This window comes from Myotis lucifugus, unplaced genomic scaffold, assembly GCF_000147115.1.
Source record: "Myotis lucifugus unplaced genomic scaffold, Myoluc2.0 scaffold_678, whole genome shotgun sequence".
Classification (NCBI taxonomy): domain Eukaryota; kingdom Metazoa; phylum Chordata; class Mammalia; order Chiroptera; family Vespertilionidae; genus Myotis; species Myotis lucifugus.
The window spans coordinates 277,571-297,156 of NW_005871726.1; the positions used below are offsets into that span (position 1 = coordinate 277,571).

At 53.7% G+C, this 19,586-nt stretch overlaps 3 protein-coding genes and 1 pseudogene across 6 annotated transcripts in view; 1 reads left to right on the forward strand and 3 right to left on the reverse strand.

Moving 5' to 3' along the window:
• Positions 1 to 502: 502 nt before the first annotated feature.
• Positions 503 to 2,156, reverse strand: LOC102439389 (annotated as a pseudogene).
• A 671-nt stretch (positions 2,157 to 2,827) lies between these two features.
• CLN3 (CLN3, battenin) lies at positions 2,828 to 13,730 on the reverse strand. 4 transcript variants are annotated; one of them, XR_002826882.1, is made up of 16 exons: positions 13,534 to 13,730; positions 13,231 to 13,358; positions 12,992 to 13,079; positions 11,087 to 11,183; positions 9,624 to 9,695; positions 9,185 to 9,264; positions 8,983 to 9,068; positions 8,193 to 8,265; positions 7,962 to 8,105; positions 6,862 to 6,983; positions 6,141 to 6,187; positions 5,984 to 6,052; positions 5,836 to 5,891; positions 5,624 to 5,717; positions 3,120 to 3,354; positions 2,828 to 3,012 (listed from the first exon to the last, which is right to left on the reverse strand). XR_002826882.1 is itself a non-coding variant. In XM_023746437.1 (16 exons), the coding sequence occupies exons 2-16, from the start codon at positions 13,274 to 13,276 to the stop codon at positions 2,893 to 2,895; spliced, it is 1,335 nt and encodes a 444-aa protein (XP_023602205.1). In that variant the 5' UTR covers positions 13,277 to 13,358; positions 13,534 to 13,718; the 3' UTR covers positions 2,828 to 2,892. The 4 variants fall into 4 exon arrangements, 1 of the variants encoding a protein (XP_023602205.1); XR_002826883.1 differs by having other exon boundaries at positions 3,120 to 3,291; positions 13,534 to 13,728; XM_023746437.1 differs by having other exon boundaries at positions 3,120 to 3,260; positions 13,534 to 13,718.
• A 1,710-nt stretch (positions 13,731 to 15,440) lies between these two features.
• APOBR (apolipoprotein B receptor) lies at positions 15,441 to 19,579 on the forward strand. The gene is given in 7 exon segments (XM_023746436.1): positions 15,441 to 15,564; positions 15,897 to 16,356; positions 16,359 to 16,457; positions 16,460 to 16,644; positions 16,646 to 18,634; positions 18,719 to 18,984; positions 19,082 to 19,579. Coding segments are annotated over 7 exon segments (3,126 nt in total). The 5' UTR covers positions 15,441 to 15,507; the 3' UTR covers positions 19,152 to 19,579.
• Positions 19,317 to 19,586, reverse strand: part of IL27 (interleukin 27) — a 3,085-nt gene continuing 2,815 nt past the window's right edge. The window contains exon 4 of the mRNA XM_014447540.2: positions 19,317 to 19,436. Within this exon, the coding sequence (XP_014303026.1) occupies positions 19,317 to 19,436 (120 nt within the window). The remainder of the gene's footprint in view (positions 19,437 to 19,586) is intronic.

The window sequence follows — 19,586 nt, forward strand, 5'->3', positions numbered from 1 at the left end:
AGTCCAATGGAAAGATCCAAGTTTCACACACAGCAATTCATACTAAGGAAACAGAGATGCTTTCAAAACCTAAATTGCTTAAGTGTTATTTATAGTAGCATAAATATTTAAACTTAAATGCTTAATAGGGAACTATTGGATAAATGAAAATACATCTTTAGGAGACATTAAACCATTAAACTTTTTTTCCAAGGAATATTTAATAAGGCAGACAACATGCTTCTCTAACATATATTTTTATATCACAGAAGCTAAAGCAAAACATCCTGTTTTGGGTGAAAATGGTCTACTTTATGTGTATACACTGAAAGCAATTTAAAATGTACTGTAATTATAATTTCAGACTTCAGAATTTGAATAGATGCCAGTGTCTTCTCTTTCTTCATATGGGTAAAGGAAATTGCTTTGAAAATCATTTGAAGCGTGGGCAAAAATTCCACAGCTCTATTTTAGGCTCACTCTGTCTCCTTCACGATTCAGATGATGCAAGGAAAGCTTCAATTCAACCTTTTAGAGAAGACGCTCCAGCTCGCACGATCTCATCGACGTGGAGAATAGTGTGGCAATCACAGGGCAGGCGTGACGAAGCTGTGTCCTTTACACAGTCGTTATCCCAGCGCCTACTCTGCTGCTACCACTGGCTCACCTGTGTTCAAGTCCACACCCACAAGTGGACCTGATTCCGGACGTCCTGCTTGAACTCTAACTCGTGTTTCCTGAAGATCAAAACCAGAATTCTGAGCAAGAACCTTGGGAATAATGAGCAAATGAGCAGCAGCAAATGCTTGAACGCCAAGCTGGGCCCTGCCCTTTACCCTGGGCTCATGTTTGATCAGGGCTTTTGCCATTGCCACTTCCACTGCACCAGCACCTGGAGCGACACAGCCATCAATAGCATTTCAACGGCCCTCAAGACATCTCTTATCGCATCTTTGATCTGAGTGACTGTGTGCTTACTTGGTCACATTTCTCAGTAAAGGTGAACTTCTCTTCTCCCAAGGGATACTCATAGACAGGTCCTGCCTGTCCCCATCGAGTTAGGCCACCAAAAGAATTTAGAGCTGCCCCACCACAAGCAAGAATCAGCTTTCCATATTTCTCCTTTTCACTCTGTGCAGCTGCTATGCCCTCTTTTACAAGCGCATCTAAAGAAAATAGGTCAATTCCCATTTGATTAATAACAGCAAATCCTTTATCTGAGTTACCACAGGGTTTCCTTTTCAGTTCTACTATTTTTTAACTCTATGTTCAATGAATTTTCCTTCAGTTTTTACTGGTTTCTCTCTTCTGCACTCTGGTAAAAAAAAGCCAGAATTCACTTTTTTTTTCATATTCTAATGACACATTGCATTTGAGGATGTATGCATCTTCCACTCTCTTTTTCATGTCAGGATGTCATGCCCCACTATCCAAAACAAGACGTGTGATGAAGCTTGTATCAGTTTCAAATTTATGTTTCTGCTCCATGATCTCAACCATTAAGAGGTCAATAGGTTCCTCTTGTATTTTAATGGTCAAAATGGAGTCAACTACAGTCCCTGCTAAGACATCAGCACGTTCAGCATGAACTTTAGTACATGAGTGTTTCTCTGTCCATCTCTTTCCTTACTTACTTTTTTTGGTCACAGAGTCAGACGAAATGAGCTGTGAAAGAAGTGAGCCAGCTGCGTGGATGCAGGAATCAAGTTACAGAGGCAAAAGGGCCCTTGGAGCTTAGGAGAAAGAAAGCAAAGGTCCGAGCCTTGAGGGAAGGAAGGGGGAAGGTAAGGGGTGTGTGTGTGCGTGTGTGTGTGTGTGTGTGTGTGTGTGTGTGTGTGAGAGAGAGAGAGAGAGAGAGAGAGAGAGAGAGAGAGAATGAGAATCTCTTTGTTTACTTTGACTTGTTCTAAAAACGGAAGTACCTCTTCCTTTGCAGCTTCAAATCCTGGTTATGATTCTGGGATGAGAGCTTCAGACACTAGAGACCCATCTGTGGTAGCAGTTCTCCAGCGATTAGGACACTGGAAGCGGTACCATCATCTGGGCTGTCTCCACTTTGGCTACCAAGGAGGCTGTTGGGTACTGAATTTGCATTTCAGGAAGCAGCACTTGCCATCTTTAATAAGCTTGATGTCTCCAGCACCAGAAACAAGCATCTTCATGGTGCCTTTAGGCCCCAACTTGGTCCTCAGAATCTCCTACAACCCCCAGGCTGTGTTGATGTTAACCGCCAACACTGTCTGGGCTTGGGCCACCTCAGTCTTGGGGTGTAGGGTCTTCACAGCTGACCAAGCAGAAGAGTAAGAGACCCGGCGTGAAGAAGGCCCAAAGCCAGCTCCCAGCCTCCTACTTTGAAGAGCATTACAAGAATAAGACGGACTGATGGAGAGCTGATGCAGCTACAGCAAAGTGGTCATAGCAGAAGCCAGGCAGTACCTATGTGAGTACTCACTGCACAGATTCTTTCAACTTCCCTGCGTGTTTGAAACTTACATGCTGGAGAAAAATGTGTATAGACGGCCTCATAGTGAGTGAGCGAATTAATAAGCCTGAAAGACTAGGCAGAAATCTGCTGAAATGTTGTCTTTACACTCTCTTGTATATACTCCAAAATGGGCTGGCATTACTTTTATAATAAACTTTTTTTCAAGAAGGAAAATGGCACCAGAATCAATCGATAAATATAGGCATTTATTCCAAGGGCATAATGCCCAGAAGAAAGTCCCAGAGATCAGCGTGGAGTGGGAGAAAGCTGCTGCCCCTTGACCAAGGGCGGACGGAACCTGGTGCTTCTCTACAGCCCAGCTGTGCCGGGAAGTCCAGGGGCAGAGCTCATGGCTGGGCCCTGGGCTGTGGGCCCGGGGTCTGGCCTGCCCACCTGCCAGTGCGTCCTGTGTCCCAAGAAGCCCAGTGTCAGGGGAGGCGGCAGAGGAAGTCGTGCAGGGGCAGGGCCAGGAGCCCTGACAGGGAGATCCCCAAGGTGTCGGACATACAGGCGGTTGCCATGGCAAATTCCCGGTGCTCGTCACTGGTCTGGGGGAGGGGGGACAGGGAGCAGGGGTGAGACTTCTGTTCTCCACACCCCTGCCCTGGCTTTCCCCAGAAAGGCCACCCACAGCCCTCGCCGGACCGGTGCTGACCTCCAGGGCGATGTTGTGGAAGGTGTTCACGTAGGCAGCGCCCCCCAGGAGCCCCTCATACAGAACGATCAGGAAGACGAGGTAGATGCTCGGCAGGAAGCTCAGCCATACGTCCACCAGCAGGAAGACCAGGTTGAAGCACTGTGGGTGCAGGTGGAGGGCAGGGCTGAGCCTGGACTTGTGGCAGGAGAAGGGGAGGCTGCCATCCCTCCAGTGGCCCCAGTTCTTGGAGACACTGATGAGGGAGAGGGCTGGCAGGCTGGGATTGAATCCCAACATCCGGCTGGCCTACCAGACCCTGGGATCTGGGTCACGCCTTCTCTCTATCCTATCCCACACCCCAGACCTCATGGGTCCCCTCTCTGGCCCCTTTGCTCATGTCACTCCTACTCCCTGGAATGCCATTCCACCTCCCCTCACGTGGGATCCCTTTGCCACTGTCCAAAGCTCAGCTTGGATCAGGGTCACTTACTCCTGTGACCTCATTCCTCCTCCCAAGGGCTCCCTGAATAGTTTCCCCCATTGAGGCTACAGTTAGGCCAGTGGTTCTCAATGGGCTTGGTTTTGCTGCCCACAGGACATTTGGCAATGTCTGGAGATCTTGGTTGTCACAACTGGGAATGGAGGCTGCTATTGGCATCTAACGGGTGGAGGCCAGAGGGGCCGGACAGCCCACCACAAAGAATGATGTGGCCAGGCGCTGAGGTGGAGACACACCAGCTTAGCTGTTCCCACCTCAGTTAGGAAGCCTCTCTGACCCCACCCAAGGGTGTAGGTCCCTCCTCAGTGCCCCAGCCCCTCAGGGGATCCCAGTGTCCCATGCGGAGTGCAGGGTTGTCACCAGGGCGGTTCACGGCTTGATGCACATGAGGGTCACCCACAGGCCTCACCCTCAGAGGTCCTAATTCATTCCGTCTGAGCGAGGCTCAGGAATCTGCATTTAAAAGGACACACTCTGGTGATACTAACGTGACCTGTGAAACACTGCAAACACTTTCATCTGCGGCGTTAGGCTACGCTTTCTGTAATGGAATTAAATGATTATACGCCCCTATTTCTACAAAGCAGCCTCGGTTGAAATTATAACTAAAGTCACAAACTACATATCAGCAGCATCTGATGAAGAACCCTGAGTTAAAATTTATTAACACAACAATTTGGGACTTTGGTTCTACAGAGCCCTGGGCTGGCGGTACTGCTTCAATAAATAAAGGAGAAAGTTAGAGGATATTGGCATGCTGTTGCCATAACATTAAAGTGCAATCTATACTTATTCTAGATCTTGTTACGGATTTAAGTACATTAAAAAGGGCAAAGGACATTCCTATAGTAATTGAAAGTTTATTTTAATAGTTACCTACGGGGCTGTAGAAACAATACATGCTGATTATGTAAAAGCACTTTTCTTAGCCCAGCTGGAGCGGCTCAGTTGGTTGGAGTGACGTCCTGTGTACCAAAAGGTTACAGGGGCAGGTTCGACCCCAGTCAGAGCACATACAGAAGACAACCAATCAGTGTTTCTCTCTTACATTGATGTTTGTTTCTCTCTCCCTTCCTCTCTCTAAGCATGTCCTTGGGTGAGGATTTAAAAAAAAAGTACTTTTGTTAGACTGTTGTAGGGAAAGGTGTTTGTTTTCTTAAAGCTGTAGATCACTTTTGTCAGGGGTAGTTGAATTTGCTCACCAGCCTTGAGACACACAATCTGTTGAGTACAATGTCACTGATCCTATATAATAAAAAGCTAATATGCAAATTGACCGAATGGCAGAACGACTGGTCGCTATGATGCGCACTGACCACCAGGGGGCAGGCGCTCAATGCAGGAGCTGCCCCCTGGTGGTCAGTGCGCTCCCACAGGAGGTGCGCTGCTCAGCCAGAAGCCATGTTCACGCTGGCGAGCGCAGAGGTGGTGGTGGGAGCCTCTCCTGCCTCCATGGAAGCCCTCAGCATGTCCAACTGCTAGCTTAGGCCCGCTCCCTGCCTAAGCCATCAGCGGACATCCCCCAAAGGGCTCCTGGACTGCGAGAGGGCGCAGGCTGGGCTGAGGGACCCACTGAGTGCATGAATTTTGTGCACCAGGCTTCTAGTTCTATTATAATTAACCATGCAGAGTAAAAGAACTGTGCATTTTCTTATTGTTAGAAATGTTATTTGAAGGCCTGTGTCTCTGCATGAGGCTTGTGCAAATCATGATGTAAGTGATTCTAACTGATTGAGACACAGTATAAAGTCCTGTTCTTTCATTCCTCTTCTCATCTCTATTTCTTACAACTACCCTGAGAAGTAGATGGTGGCCATGTCTGATTTCTAGATCAGGAAACCAGAAATTGGTTTGGAGACCTGCCCTATGTCACACAGCTACTGAGTACAGGAGCTGGGATTTACATCAGGTTTGCCTAGCTCCGAGGACACACTGGATATGCAGCCCTGCTGGCCTTCTGTTCCTGTGCTTGGGGAAGCTGGGAGTGAAGGTGGGAATGGAGTGGGGGCCAGGGGCCTCGTACCTGCAGCAGGGCCAGGGCCCATGTGAACTGGATGCGAAAGCAGCGAAGAGAGGAGCGGGAGGCAAAGACGCCGGCCTGGTACAGCATCTGGTACCTGAGATAGGGGCAGGGAGGAGGAGGAAGCCCTCTGGTGCCTACTCACATGGCAGCCCCTCCTACCCCAGGCCCACCCGGCAGACTGCCCGTCCTGCCACCCTCCTCACTGCTCTCACCAGCGGTACTGCTGAGCGTGACTCAGGGACGTGTTCCGGAAGAAGAGGAGCTCAAACTGCAGCAAAGACCAGACAGGGAGATGAATGGGGACACGTGGGTCCCCGCCTTGATCTCTATTCCCACACCCCGCCTGGTGCCCTCACTCACAAGCCCCTGATTGATGAAGTACTCAGCAAAGTAGACCAGGACCAATGGGAGGATGTAACACTGCAGGCCCTGGAAGAGCCAGAAGACATAACGTATGTGGTTGGCTGGGAGATGGGCACTGGCCACGGCGGGGACGGGCCCCAGCCACCGTCCATACCTTGAACACAGTCCACTTCTCCTGAAGGGAGAGGCTTGGGCTGGAGTCTGCAGAGGAGCAAGGAGAGAAGGGCAGGTGAGGTTGGCATACGGGGTCCGCCAAGGGGTGCTGCTGGGAAAGAATCAACCCACCAACGCAGAATTGTACACTTAAAATGGTTAAACTGGTCAACTTCATGTTATGTGCATTTCACCATGGTTAAAAAAAAGACAAGACCTCTTCCCGGCTCTTGTACAGTTTGATGGCTGTCCATCTCCACCCCAGCCACACTGGCCCCTTCTTTCTGTTTCTTGAACATCCAGGCTCGTCCTCACAGCACTTACTGCTCCCTCTGCCTGGAACCTGCTCTCCCGGATGTCCACGGGGCTGAGGCCTTGTCTATCAAATTTTAGCCCAATGACACCTCCTCAAAGAGTCCTTCACTGACCACCTTCTCTAAGCAGAACTCTCCATTTCCCCCAGTTGTCATTTTCTAGCACATCACTGCTTTATGTCCTTCCAGCACTTACCAACATGTTTCTGATTCAGTTGTTTACGAGTCGGCCTCATTTCCTCATCTTACTCACCACGCACCCCCGTGACTGGAGGGCCTGGCACACAGTAAGTACCCAATGAGTATTTCCTGACTAGCTGACTGTGGTCGGCTCTCACGCATCCCCTTCCCCTTCCCATGGTGCACTGTGGGGAGGAAGGCTAAATGGGGACCCCCTGTGTCTCTGACCTGGCTTCCACTCGGGGGCCTCGGGCGCCTCGCTGCTCATCAGGGGTTGCCGAGCTGCCCTCTCTGCCTCTTCTTCCCCTCCAGGGTCCTGGGGCCCGGGCGATGTGAGCAAAAAGAAATAGCTAGGAGTAGGTGGAAGGAGAGAAGGGCCAAGAGCCTCTGTCAGGGGGGAGAGGCACCCCACCCCCATCCTGTGCCAGAGCCCCAACTACAGAAAAACGCTTTCTTCCCTGGAGCTGAAACTTGTCTCCTTGTTGCTTCAACCGGGGCCTTCGCCTGACTCCTGGCTCACACTACGCCAGCCAGCTGTTTGCTTGACATGTTACTCTAATGGCTGCTCTAGCTACCGCTTATTGTGTGTTCATTCTGTGCTAGGCCAGAACCTCCCAAACTTCACTCATGTTTTGTCTTCGTGCTGTTTGCCATATCCACATTCCTCCTGTGTATAATATGTTTTACTTAATGCTTTCCTTCAATTGATTCCCTTTTTCTACATGGCCTTGTCCTCAGCAATAATCTGTGAAATCACAGGTTTGATTGACTGGTTAAAATTTTTTTCCAAATACACATCAAATTAATCAAGTCCACCCTCAAGTCACCTTGGGAACCACACTGTACTGGACGCTTAACACACATCGCCTTGCAGGGAAGCAAGGAGAATGGCCACCGTCTGAGATATGGGAACACCGAGGGTCAGAGAGGTAAGGCAGCTTGTCCCATCCCACACGGCTAACATGTGGCGGCTCCAGGCTCAAATCCAGGCCTGTCAGAGTCTAGAACAGGGGTGGGCAAACTTTTTGACTCGAGGGCCACAATGGGTTCTTAAACTGGACCGGAGGGCCGGAACAAAAGCATGGATGGAGTGTTTGTGTGAACTAATATAAATTCAAAGTAAACATCATTACATAAAAGGGTATGGTCTTTTTTTTTTAGTTTTATTCATTTCAAACAGGCCGGATCCGGCCCGCGGGCCGTAGTTTGCCCACGGCTGGTCTAGAACCTGCATCCCTCATAACAAGGCTGAAGGGATCTGAGGATTCGGACCCTGATCTAGTTTTGTCTCCTCAAACCCCTCTTCCTCCCAGCCCCGCACAGCTTACCTGGCCAGCAGCAAGGCGGGGATGCCCAGCATGGACAGCAGGGTGTGCTGGGGGGAGAGGCCCACCTGGGTGAGGCCCAGGTAGGACAATGCCCCCAGCAGCCCTGCTCCTCCAGTGCCCGAGGACCACCAGGAGATCACAGCCCTGAGGAGGAGGACACCGGAGCACTAAGAAGGACCAATGCCAGCGGTGGGAACTCCTCTCCCCACTCCCTGCTCCCTGCCCCCTTACCTGGGGTAGAAGGCGGTGAGTGAGAGGAAGGTGACCTCCCCCAGGCCTGATGAGATGCTAGCCAAGACCACACCTGGGGGAGGACCAGCACGACAGTGGCCATACTTAGCCTTTCCCCACACCCCAATCCCTGGCGGTGTCTGGCCATGGCCTCCTCTGCATCAGCTCAGAGGGGCTAAAAACAGATCCCTGGATGGGCGGGGCTCCGGATCTGAAGTAGAACCAAACCCTCCTCTGAATGCCCTCTCACAGGGAATGAATGGCACTAACACCCACTGTCATCAAACCAGGAGCAAAAACTCATCCTGGATGCCTCCTCCACCCGCGATGGAGTCTTGGTTCCTCTGCCCGGCTCCATCGCCATCTAATCCAGTGGTTCTCAACCTGTGGGTCGAGACCCCTTTGGAGGTCGAACGACCCTTTCACAGGGGTCGCCTAAGACCATCCTGCATATCAGATATTTACATTACGATTCATAAGAGTAACAACATTACAGTTATAAATTAGCAACAAAAATAATTTTATGGTTGGGTCACAACATGAGGAACTGTATTTAAAGGGTCAGAAGGTGGAGAACCACTGATCTAATCCAGCCATTTCCTCTCATGTCCCCCCCACACCTACCCCTCCAAATTGACCTCATCTCCCGTCTTCTCCTTGAGCAATCCTAGCAGCTTTTGAGGGTTACAGAAATAATCTCTTCCCTTTGTGGAGTTGGGGTGACTACTCCCACAAATGCTCTGTTGCAGTTCCTCTGGGCCCCCCACCTGATACAAAATCTCATGCTCACCACACAGGCTGGTCACCACCGAGTGGGAAAATGCAACGAGGATGAAGCTTCCAGCTGCACAAATCCCACTGAAGAGAACCCGGGGGCTGAGGGGGAGGGGAGGGAAGGGCAAGGTCAGCTTCGCTCTCACCTCCTTTGCCCTCCCAGCCTCCTCACAGATCCCAGCTGCCCCTCCTCCTGCCCCCTACCCCCTGCCCCCCACCTGTAGGGCAGCAGATGAAGGCCAAGGGGAGCCAGCAATTTGATGACGAGTGTGGGGAGGATGTCTGCCAGGAGCACCGCCTGGGACAGGAGGACAGAGTGAGACCCCAGACCTTCCCCGGGACAAACCTCTGAACCAAGTGGCCAAGGAGACCTGTGACAGGCTCTGAATTCAGATCTGGGTTCAAGTCCCAGCTCTGCTGCTCCTTAGCTGTGTGTCAGGCATTCACATTCTCTGACTCCAGTTTCCTCATCTGGAAAATGGGGATGGTTACAGTGCCTAGCTCACAGTACTGCTATGTGGATGCAATGAGCCAATATTAACTACACACAGAAAGGGCTCAGGGAATGGCAGTCCTAATGATTATAATTAGGACAGTCCCAGCTGGATGCTGAGGGGGTGGGGCTGGGGGTCAGGGGAGGACCAGATGGGTACTCACAGCTGTGGAGACAGAGTTGCAGTCAAAGCGAGATGAGTTATTGTGGGGGGTGGGGACTGGGTCTGGGTCTACCTGATGGGAAAGAAGGAAGTGTTTCACCCAGGGAGGCAAGAGGGTAGACCAGTGGTCGGCAAACTCATTAGTCAACAGAGCCAAATATCAACAGTACAACGACTGAAATTTCTTTTGAGAGCCAAATTTTTTAAACTTAAACTATATAGGTAGGTACATTGTTATTAACTTAATTAGGGTACTCCAAGCTGGCCTTTGCTTAAAACGTCTTCAATCTGATTGAGGTACGTTCGCTGAGGTCGACCCCTTCCAACTCTTCCATCCACACTCGTCTTGTATACTTGTTTCGTCTATCTCCTTTCCGAAAACCGACTTCTGCGCATGGGCCATGAAGTTTCAATCGCACTGTACGTGCACGCCTGCACATGGTATTTTGTGGAAGAGCCACACTCAAGGGGCCAAAGAGCCGCATGTGACTCGCGAGCCTCGGTTTGCCGACCACTGGGGTAGACAAACAGGGCCTGGCTCTAGTCTTAGCTCTGCTCTGACTTGAAGGATGGTCTTGTGTCAGTCAGCACTGGCCTCTTGGACCTCAGTTTCTCTGTGTGCACAATGGGAAGGAGGTTTCCATAGAATGGCCACTGGCCAAAGATGGCCCTGGAAATAGACTTAATTGGGTAACACATTCAGGAACTTTTATTAAAAAATGTGGGTGTCGCCCTAACTGGTTTGGCTCAGTGGATAGAGCATTGGCCTGCGGACTGAAGGGTCCCAGGTCCGATTCCGGTCAAGGGCATGTATCTTGGTTGCAGGCACATCGCCAGTAGGAGGTGTGCAGGAGGCTCTCATCAATGTTTCTAACTCTCTCTCCCTCTCCCTTCCTCTCTGTAAAAAATAAATAAAATTTATTTTTTAAAAAATGTGGGTTTCCAGAAAATCTGATCTTGAACCAAATTCCTTGTTGGACCTGCAAGGTGGCAGCTGCTCCCCTTGGGCATGTGCCCTCAAGATCCTCACAGACAAGAGGTTCTTAACCAGAGGTGATTAGCTCCCACAGGAACATCTGGCAATGTCTGGAGACATTCCTGATTGTCACAACTGGAGGGCAGAGGGTGCTATTGGCATCTGGCAAAGAGGCCAGGGATGCTGCTAAAGACCCAACAATGCACAGGACAGGCCCACGACAAAGAATTATCCAGCCCAAATGTTAACAGTGTGAGGGTTAAGAATCTGCCATAGACCCTGGTCCTAGCCCGCCAACACCTGAGTTTGTACACCTGGCACCAACTGACTCTTAAAGACCCGTCCTGCTCTGAGATCGGGGAGACTGGGAACTTTAGCCCCTTGTCCCACCCCTTGGTTACCCTTCTATGAGTGTTTCAAGGGCGCTTCTGCCCCAGGTGAGTCCCTCGTCTCTTCCCACAGTGGTGAAGGTGGAGAGGGTCACTTACATGGCTTTGGTTTCCAGATGCCCTCTTGTGGCTGAGGATGTCATGAGCAGCACTGAGCATCACCACGTAAGAAAAGTTGTTGCAAAGGCCCAAGAGCCTGGAGTGAGCAGGACAGATTACCCCCGTTTTACTGAGATACAATGGACATATTAGAACAGATCTTAACCTCCTTTCAGGCCTACAATCTAACCGCAATCCTAGCACCAATCCTCCCCTTTCCTTCAATCAAGCTCCCACTTTTTTCTCTATCACCAGACCTCATCTCCATTCAGTGTTAGGGTTGGAAATATGGGCTTTGGGACCACAGACTTGGGTTCACATCTAATCTCCCAGACTTCTCCCAGGAAGAGGAGAGAGTCATCCTTGATGACTGTTCCTCTGAGCTCCCCCCAGTTCCTGGGGCATTTCTCCTCCACTGAGCCTCTGTCTCGGATGCGCTGTGGGTCAGTAGAAAGCTCCTGGGGCTTGAAACCAAGGACTATGTTCAGGCCCCAAGTCTGCTGCTTCCTATTGAGTGGTCTCGGTCTACTCATGTGTCAAGTGGCAATACAAATTTCTCTTCCACCTGGAGCAGTTCCGGAAGGGTCAAAACAAGATAATACCAAAGTCCTTTATGATCCATGAAGGATCTTGTTTGCATACGTTCATCCCCCAGAGCAGCACTCAGTGACGGGAATGGAACTGGGCCCAGCGCCAGAGAGTTCATGCGTCCTTTTCACAAGCCCATGAAGGGGGACTATTGCTCTTCCCATTTCACTGCTGAGAAACTGAGACTCAGAGAGGCTATGTGACTAGAGTTACATGGCAAGTTACTTCCAACCCAATCTGCCACCCAAGTCCTCGATGTTTAGGTGGTGCCAGGAGGATTTTTCAGCACTTAATTTTGGGAGGTAGATGGATGATCTTTTAAAAAGTGTCCAGCCCTTGTGGCTCAGTGGTTGAGCTTTGACCCATGAAACAAGAGGTCACAGGAGGGGTCCTCAAACTTTTTAAACAGGGGGCCAGTTCACTGTCCCTCAGACCGTGGGAGGGCCGGACTATAGTTTAAAAAAAAACTATGAACAAATTCCTGTGCACACTGCACATATCTTACTTTGAAGTAAAAAAACAAAACGGGAACAAATACAATATTTGTATTTGCATGTGGCCCGCGGGCCGTAGTTTGAGGACCCCTGGGTCACAGGTTTGATTCCTGGTCAGGGCTCATGCCAGGGTTGCAGGCTCAATCTCCAGTAGGGGGCATGCAGGAGGCAGCTGGTCAATGATGTTTCTCTCTCCCTCCCCCCCCCTCTCTCTCTCCCCCTCTCCCCTCCTCTCTCTCCAAAAATCAATAAAAATATATTTTAAAAAGTAGCGATGCACTTATTTAAGTGTGCATTAGGAAAATATTGGCTTTCCATAGAGTAGTGATTTAAAGTTTTCTTAAAAAAACCCCACATATATTGCCCTGGCCGGGTTGCTCAGTGGTTAGATGTCCGTCAGCAGAGGGAAGGGTGGGTGAGTGTGGGAGGCAACCAATCCCTGTGTCTCTCTCACCAGATGCTTTTCTCTCTCTCTCTCTCCTTTCTCCCTCCCTTCCACTCTAGGAATCAATGGGAAAAATATCCCCAGATAAGGATAAAAAGAAAAACCCCAAAACGAATATTTATGAATTTAGAGGCTTAATTGGTTGGAATAAAAACAAGTAAGTAATCCCACAGGTGGTATGAGGATCTGGCCAAAATGTTAGGTGGTAAGTAAAGGAGTTAAATTTGGGAAATTTACACATTGCCTCAGGCCAAACCAAGTGGTTCAGTAAATATCTGTGGATTCAGCTCCCTTTCCAACTCTCTGCTCCCCTCTTTCCTCGGGTGGCCCCCCTCTTCCAGCCCCTTTTACTTGTGTTGAGCTCTTCGGGCCACTCACCAGAAGCCCATCGCGTTCTTCCAATGGGCGCCCTGCCGGTCCGGCGGCGGGGGCCCAGGTTCCCGAGGTTCCTGGGCCGTCACCTCTCCTGCGAGGGTGAGAGAAGGCATGACCCCCCACCCTCTCAGGGGTATGGTGACCCCACGGTGTCCTCCGGGTCGCGCCTGCTCCGCCCCGGAGCTGTCAGGGGGGTCCCGGGCCAGAGGCAGTCGCTCCAGCGCGGGGGCCGCAGTACTCACCCTCGGAGTCTGAAAGGCGTCGCCGCGAGCCCGCGCTGCCTCCCATGGCATCAAGTTCAGGGTCCCCAGGGGTCCAAAGTCAGCGCACGTTCGGAGTCGGCTCCGATGGGACCGGGAGGGTCTGTGCCCTGTGAGAAGGGTCAACGCCCCACTGCTGGTCCCAGCTGCGCTTCTGTGCTGCGCCCCCCGAAATCTACTACGCGAAGCTGGGGATCCATCTCGCGGCCTCCCACGCCCCACCACGCCCCACCCGTCGGACTCCGCCCCCGCCCCTCTAAAGCAGGGGGTCCCTGCAGCCTGTACCTTTAAGAGCAGCTGAACATTCCGCACCGCGGAGCAGCAGGTCGGCGGGTCACGTGACGGCGCCAGCGGGTTCCCCCATCACGTGCTCGGAGGTCCTCCCCACTTCCGGGTTTCCTCTCTATCTTCGCTGTAGGCCTCGCCAGCTGCGGGGTGTGGGGCCGAGAGAGGCCAGGAGAACCCTGGAACCGCTGGTTTAAAACTGCAGTGGGCGGGATCAGCACGAAGAGCCCTGACGTTAGATGAACGGCGCCCGCGGCCGCGACGGGTCTTGTGCCAACACTCATCATGGCTGCGCGCGGCTTCAGCGCCCGCGGGCCTCACCTGCCAGAAACAAATATGGCCGCCCGGCCACTCATTTCAGCCACGACCGTTTCTGGCCGGGAACAAAGACGGGCGGCTGCAGGCCGTTCTTATTCCTTTCTGTTGTCCTGACATGGCTTTAGAAACGGAATGTAACGGTAACACCCGCCTAAGAGGACGTCATGCAGTATTTATGGGCAGTTTCCAAGGCGTTAAGAGGCCCCTTTACCAAATCATTCTAGAACCAAAGAATATCACAGGAGTCCAAACCCCGCTTTTACAGGTGAGGAAGCAACAAAAAAGGAAAGTTACTGATGATCATACAAAGTTAGATGTGAAGGTGACCTTAGGAAAGCAGCTGGCTGAGCAGGCAGCTGGGGATTCCTGCCTGCTCCCAGGGGGCCGAGACCAGCCGATTCTAAGGCCCAAGGTTCTGATTCTGTGATCTCATCCCCTTTATCTAAGTAGGAATTTAGGAAGTGGGGCTCCAGAAGCGGATTAGAGGAAGAAGTGGAGATCAATGCCACTTCACATAGTCCCAAATAAGGAGGGATTCTCTCACCTTCCTCTAGATCAGTGGTTCTCAACTTGTGGGTCGCGACCCCTTTGGGGGGGGGTCGAACGACCCTTTCATAGGGATTGCCTAAGACCATCGGAAAACACACATATAATTACATATTGTTTTTGTGATTAAGCACTATGCCTTAATTATGTTCAATTTGTAACAATGAAATTGTCACCACAACACGAGGAACTGTATTAAAGGGTCGCGGCATTAGGAAGGTTGAGAACCACTGCTCTAGGTGGTAAAGCAGCATTCTGTGATTTCTCCATTACCTCCTTCCCCCGCTGATATCTCCTACGGGGCTTCCAATCCCTGTGCCCCGGTGTGTCCGCTCTTTCTCACAAGCAGGCCGCCAGGCTGCTGTTAGAAATGTGCTCCTTTCCCTTTGGTCTTCCCAGGTCACTCAGCCAATGAAAAGTGGGGTTCTACACCCATGCAGGGCTCTAGAAACTCATCAGTGTGTCATACATGGCCTCTGCCCTCAAGGAACTCACAGGAGGGTGGGAGGCAGACACAAATAACCACAATTCAAAACCTAGCTAAGTTTTGTTTCACAAGAATGACTCGGCAGATTAGGAACAGCATTGAAGCCGCCAATCCAGCCCCTTCTTCCCCTTGGGGAAGCATTAATGACCCTGAAATGAGAAGCCATAGCTCTTACCAGCCCCCTACCTACTCCCACTCCTTGTCCCCAGGCGAAACAGGAACCACAAACCCCAGCTTCCTCTCAAAGTGGCTGTGGCTTGTGGGGAGGCGGAAATGGCTGAGGTGTGAATACAAGACCTGAGTCACTTGAGCTGCAGTTGCCCCATGCACCCTCCCCCATCCCCAATTCTGAGGTCTCCTGCTCCCATTTTTTCCCTTTCTGGCTTCCGCCTTTGCCCTTTAGCTCAAAATATGCACCTGAGTTCCTTGTGGGGTGCACACCCATTTCCCAGCCTGGGCTGGAAGCTGCTGTGGGCATTGCGGAAGGTGGGTAGGGCCTGGGGTAAGGATACGTCAGGGGGAAACAGGGGAAGAGGAAGTGCTTGGGTCCTGGGTAAGACTGGCTTGTCTTGGTGGGTGGGGACGGTCATTGTCAGCTTTCTGGACACACAGACACAGACAGGATGGATTTCCTCCGGCTGCATCTCCCAGGGCTGCACCAGGCCTTGCGGGGGACACTGGTGAGAGGGGCAAAGAGATGCCAGGGACTTTCTCCCTGCTCCCCGGGACCTCACCTTCCCTCCTCCCTTTGAGTCTCTCAGACTTGAGATTCCTTCCCTAGGATAAGGCAGCCTCTAAACCAATCTTTTCTGGATTTCAATCCTCCCCCCTCCACAAACCTATCCACAAACCCCAATCTAGGCCCTTTCCTATTCCTTCTGCAGATCCTGTTGTCCTCCTCCCAGAACCCAGAACCTCTCCTCCTATTCTGAGTTCCTCTGGCCCAGGGCCCGCAGGAGAGAGCTGGGCCTTCCCTTAATGCCTTTGTCTCCCCCTCTCCCCATTCTTCTAGGATTCCTTAAGTACCTTTGTCTCCTACCTTTTGGGAGATGAGGTCCCCACGGTAGAGAGGGGAGAGGCATGCGCAGCTCAGGAACTAGGGGAGGTGGCCACAGGAAGGCCAGGAAGAAGTGTAGAGGAGGAAGCCCAGGAGGCCCTGGAGGTTGTGGGAGGCAGCCAAAGCAAGGGGCATGGAGGACTGAGAGGGCCTGGAGAGGCTAGAAGACACCAGGAGGGAAGCTCAGCTACAGAACAGACCTGGAGTTGGGGAGAAGGCAGCTCCCATGGATCTCAAGGAGATAGGCAGGACACTGGGGCGCGGGAGGCAGTCAAGGCCTCCAGGTGCCAGGAGCCAAGTGCCCCCTTGGAGGCCAGAAAGAAGTCTGACGCAGGGTCTGAGGCTGGCCGAGACGGGAGCAGCCCAGCCCAGGAGAGTCAGGAGTGCAATGAGCAGGAAGTGAACAAAGAAGAGCCCCGAGGACCTGGGAACAGAGGAGGAGGAGGAAGGAAGAGATCAGGCCAAGAGAGCCAGGGGGGGCCAGAGGGGTGGAGTCAGAGTGGCCCTGGCGCAGGGAGCTGAGGGAAAGGCTGGTGCCCATGGCCAAAGGGCGGCCGGGGATGGCAGGGAGTCAGAACAGGCGGTCAAGGAGGCAGTCGCAGAGGAGACCCAGGGAGGTGGGGCCAAAGAGGCCGGGAGGGAAGGAGAGGTGGTGGCCGTGGAGAGGGATGGCCAAAGCACAAAGGCACCGGGGACTCAGGACCCCAGGGGCAGCATCTGAGGATGGGGCAACCTTGGGCAGAGAGGAGGTCAGGACAACCTCAGGTGGGGAGGAGGCCTGGACAACCTCAGGTGGGGAGGAGGTCAGGACAACCTCAGGTGGGGAGGAGGCCTGGACAACCTCAGGTGGGGAGGAGGCTGGGACAACCTCAGGCACAGAGGCGGCTGACTTCCCAGGAGTCAGGGAGACAGAAAATGGGGCAGTCCCAGGAGATAGGAGCCTAGAGGGTACTGGGAGAGCCTGGGCCCTAGGAGAGGCCTCCAGGGGAGCCCAGGAGGAGGAGGTGGGTGGAAATAGAGAGGCTGAGGTGAGTTTGTGCCTGAAACAGACTCAGGCCCTGGGAACTGAAGGAACGGGAGAAGTGGCTGAGGTCCAGACAGCAGGGAAGGAGGCCGCGGAAGGCCCGGGGTCAGAGTGGGAGGCAGGGGAGGGCTTTGAGGGTCAGGCAGATCAGGATGGGAAAGAGGCCAAGGCAAGGCAAGACGCAGAGATCAGGGCCGCTCAAGCCAGTCCGGAGGAAGTGGTGCAGGCACAGGGGGCCCAGGAGGAGAAAGAGAGTTGCTGGGCCACAGAGGCTGAGCTCTCCCAGGACCAAGTGGCAAACAAGGCTGAAGGCGATGCTGACTTTGCGGCAACCCCAAAGGCCACACCGGAAAAGGAGTTCGGGGAGAAGAGGAGTGAGGAGGGGGCTCAGATGGGTCGAGAAGAATTTGGGGTAGAGGGTGGTGGCCCAGAGCACAAGGTCACTGAAGTTTGGGACGCTGAGCAGATAGGCGGCCTCCAGACCCCAGTGGAACAACCCGGGGAAGGACAGCAGGTGGAGGAAGAGCTCTGGCGCATTCCAGCCCAGAGCGAAGGGGAGGCAGAAAGGAGCCTGGAGGGCAGTCCCCGGCACACGGGGTATATAAGGCCTGAGGCCGAAGTCTGGGAAACCCGGAGGAAAAGGGATGTGGAGAGAGGGAGTACCCAGGAGGAAAGAGTAGGTATGGAAGAGGAGGAGCGGGAGGCTGTGGGAGGCCAAGAGCCTGCACTGCCACAGGTCCTGGAGGCAGGCGGAGAGTGGAAGGAAGCAAGGCATCGAGCAGAGAGCCAGGAGCTGGGTGGAAGGCACGGGGCAGAGTTAGGGACAGGCTGGTCCCTGGGTGAGTCAGATGCCAGAGAAACCGAAGATGAGGAGGTGGGGGCCGCAGTGCCCTGGGAGGCAGAGAGAACACCCAGGGGAGGCGGGAGGCTGGAGGAGGCAGCGCCGAGCTCCCAGGACAGTGAGGACACACGGGCCAGTTCCTCGGCTGCCGGGATCGTGGAGCATAAGGCAGCTTCAGATGAGAGGGCTGCTGGGACTGGGGAAGGGCCTGAAAGAGAGACGGGGGGAGCGTGGGATGGGGCATTTGGAAGAGGCTGGGACTCAGAAGGGAGAGAGGAAGCTGGCAGAGGTGCAGAGGTGATGGAGGCTGCAGAGGGAGAGAGCAGAGGCGGGCAGGCATTTGGCCTGGAGGGCTCCGCAGAAGAGGAGGTTCCTGGCAGAGGTGGCCAAGTGGAGGCTTTTGAGGCTGGGGAGGGTGAGCCAGGGGGGCAGGCTGGGGAATCGGCAGTGGCAGACGGAAGCTGTGGGATGGGTGGCTTTACCTCGGGCTCCCAGGCGGTGAGGGCAGAGGGGACCATGGTCATAGTGGAGGCCGAGGGGTTCCCAGAAGGGCAGATGCTGTTAGAAAAAGAGGCTGGGGCACTGGAGGCAGGGCAGCCGGGGCGAGGCAGCGAGGGGCAGCGTGGGGACCACGGCCCTGAGGCAGAGGCACGCGTGCCCTGTGAAATGGAGGACGTGGAGGTGAGCGGACACCAGAGGGCCGAGGCCAGGGAGCTTGAGGCAGAAGACCTGGAGGACGCCCAGGGCCAGGAGGACCAGCCAGCAACGCAGGAGCCCGGGCCACGTGAGGAGGCTGCCCGAGGGGATGCCCAGGGCAGCTGGAGTGAGGTAAGGGCTCCGGGAAGGGTCCAGGGCCAAACAGACCAGAATCCTGAAGCCAGCCCCGTACCACTCGGTGCTCCCTCCCTGCAGGCCCTCCTCCCTGTGTCTCGCCTGGACGTCTCTGTCCCGCGGAGCCGTGTGCTCCTCTCCCGCAGCTCCTCACAGCGTCGCTCCAGGCCCTCTTTCCGGCGTGTCCCCGCCCCTGAGCAGCAGCAGGAGCCTGCCAGCCCCCCACCAGAGGAAGAGCTGCCAGCCCCTGAGCAGACACTTCTCCACCCAGAGGAACCCCCAGAGCCAAGCCTCCCTAGGCCTGAAGGGACCCCAGTGCCAGCTAGGAGAAAGCCGCTGGGACACGGGTAAGCGCTGGGTGAAGTGGCTGGGCTGGGCTGGGCCGGGCTGGGCAGGAGGCTCTGGACACTGGAGACCAGCTCCCGGCCTGTCTTCCATCTCCAGGTTCGGCTTTGCACACCCCGGCATGATGCAGGAACTGCAGGCCAGGCTGGGCCGGCCAAAGCCCCAGTGACGGCACCGAGACCCGGAGCCAGGCCCTGAGTGAGAGGCGGAGGGCTCGGCTGAACCCTGCTCAGCCTGCCTCCTTCGGCCCCTTGGGTGCACCCTATCCACCCCCTGGGCCTCAGTTTCTTGCTGTTCCATCCACGGAGCAGACACAACCAGCCGTCTCTGAGAATCATGAACTTAAGGAATCTGACTCTCCAGTGCAGAAGGTGGACCGCCTGCCCCACGGGGACCACTGCTCACAGCCTGTCCGGACTACCTCCCCAACCGGTCTGGGCAGCTGTCTGGAGGCCTGAGAGGGGACAGGGACAGTCTCCCACAGCCTCCCCTCTCTGCTTGCTCCCACTCCCCAAGGCCTCCCCCCCCTCCCCCCGAAGCTGTGGAGAGCTGTGGGAGGAAGGCAAACCTCTGGGGTGAAGGCAGCCAGAGGAAAGGGGCGAGG

What these genes read in the sequence shown, in the direction of transcription:
- CLN3 (XM_023746437.1), bottom strand. Translation starts at nt 13,276, where the DNA reads ATGGGAGGCAGCGCGGGCTCGCGGCGACGCCTTTCAGACTCCGAGG. An exon ending in GGCCCCCGAGTGGAAGCCAG is followed by an intron (nt 6,188 to 6,861) that starts GTCAGAGACACA and finishes GCTCCTCTGCAG; the next exon opens with ACTCCAGCCCAAGCCTCTCC. An exon ending in GGGCCCTGGCCCTGCTGCAG is followed by an intron (nt 3,261 to 5,623) that starts GTACGAGGCCCC and finishes CTGCACCCACAG; the next exon opens with TGCTTCAACCTGGTCTTCCT.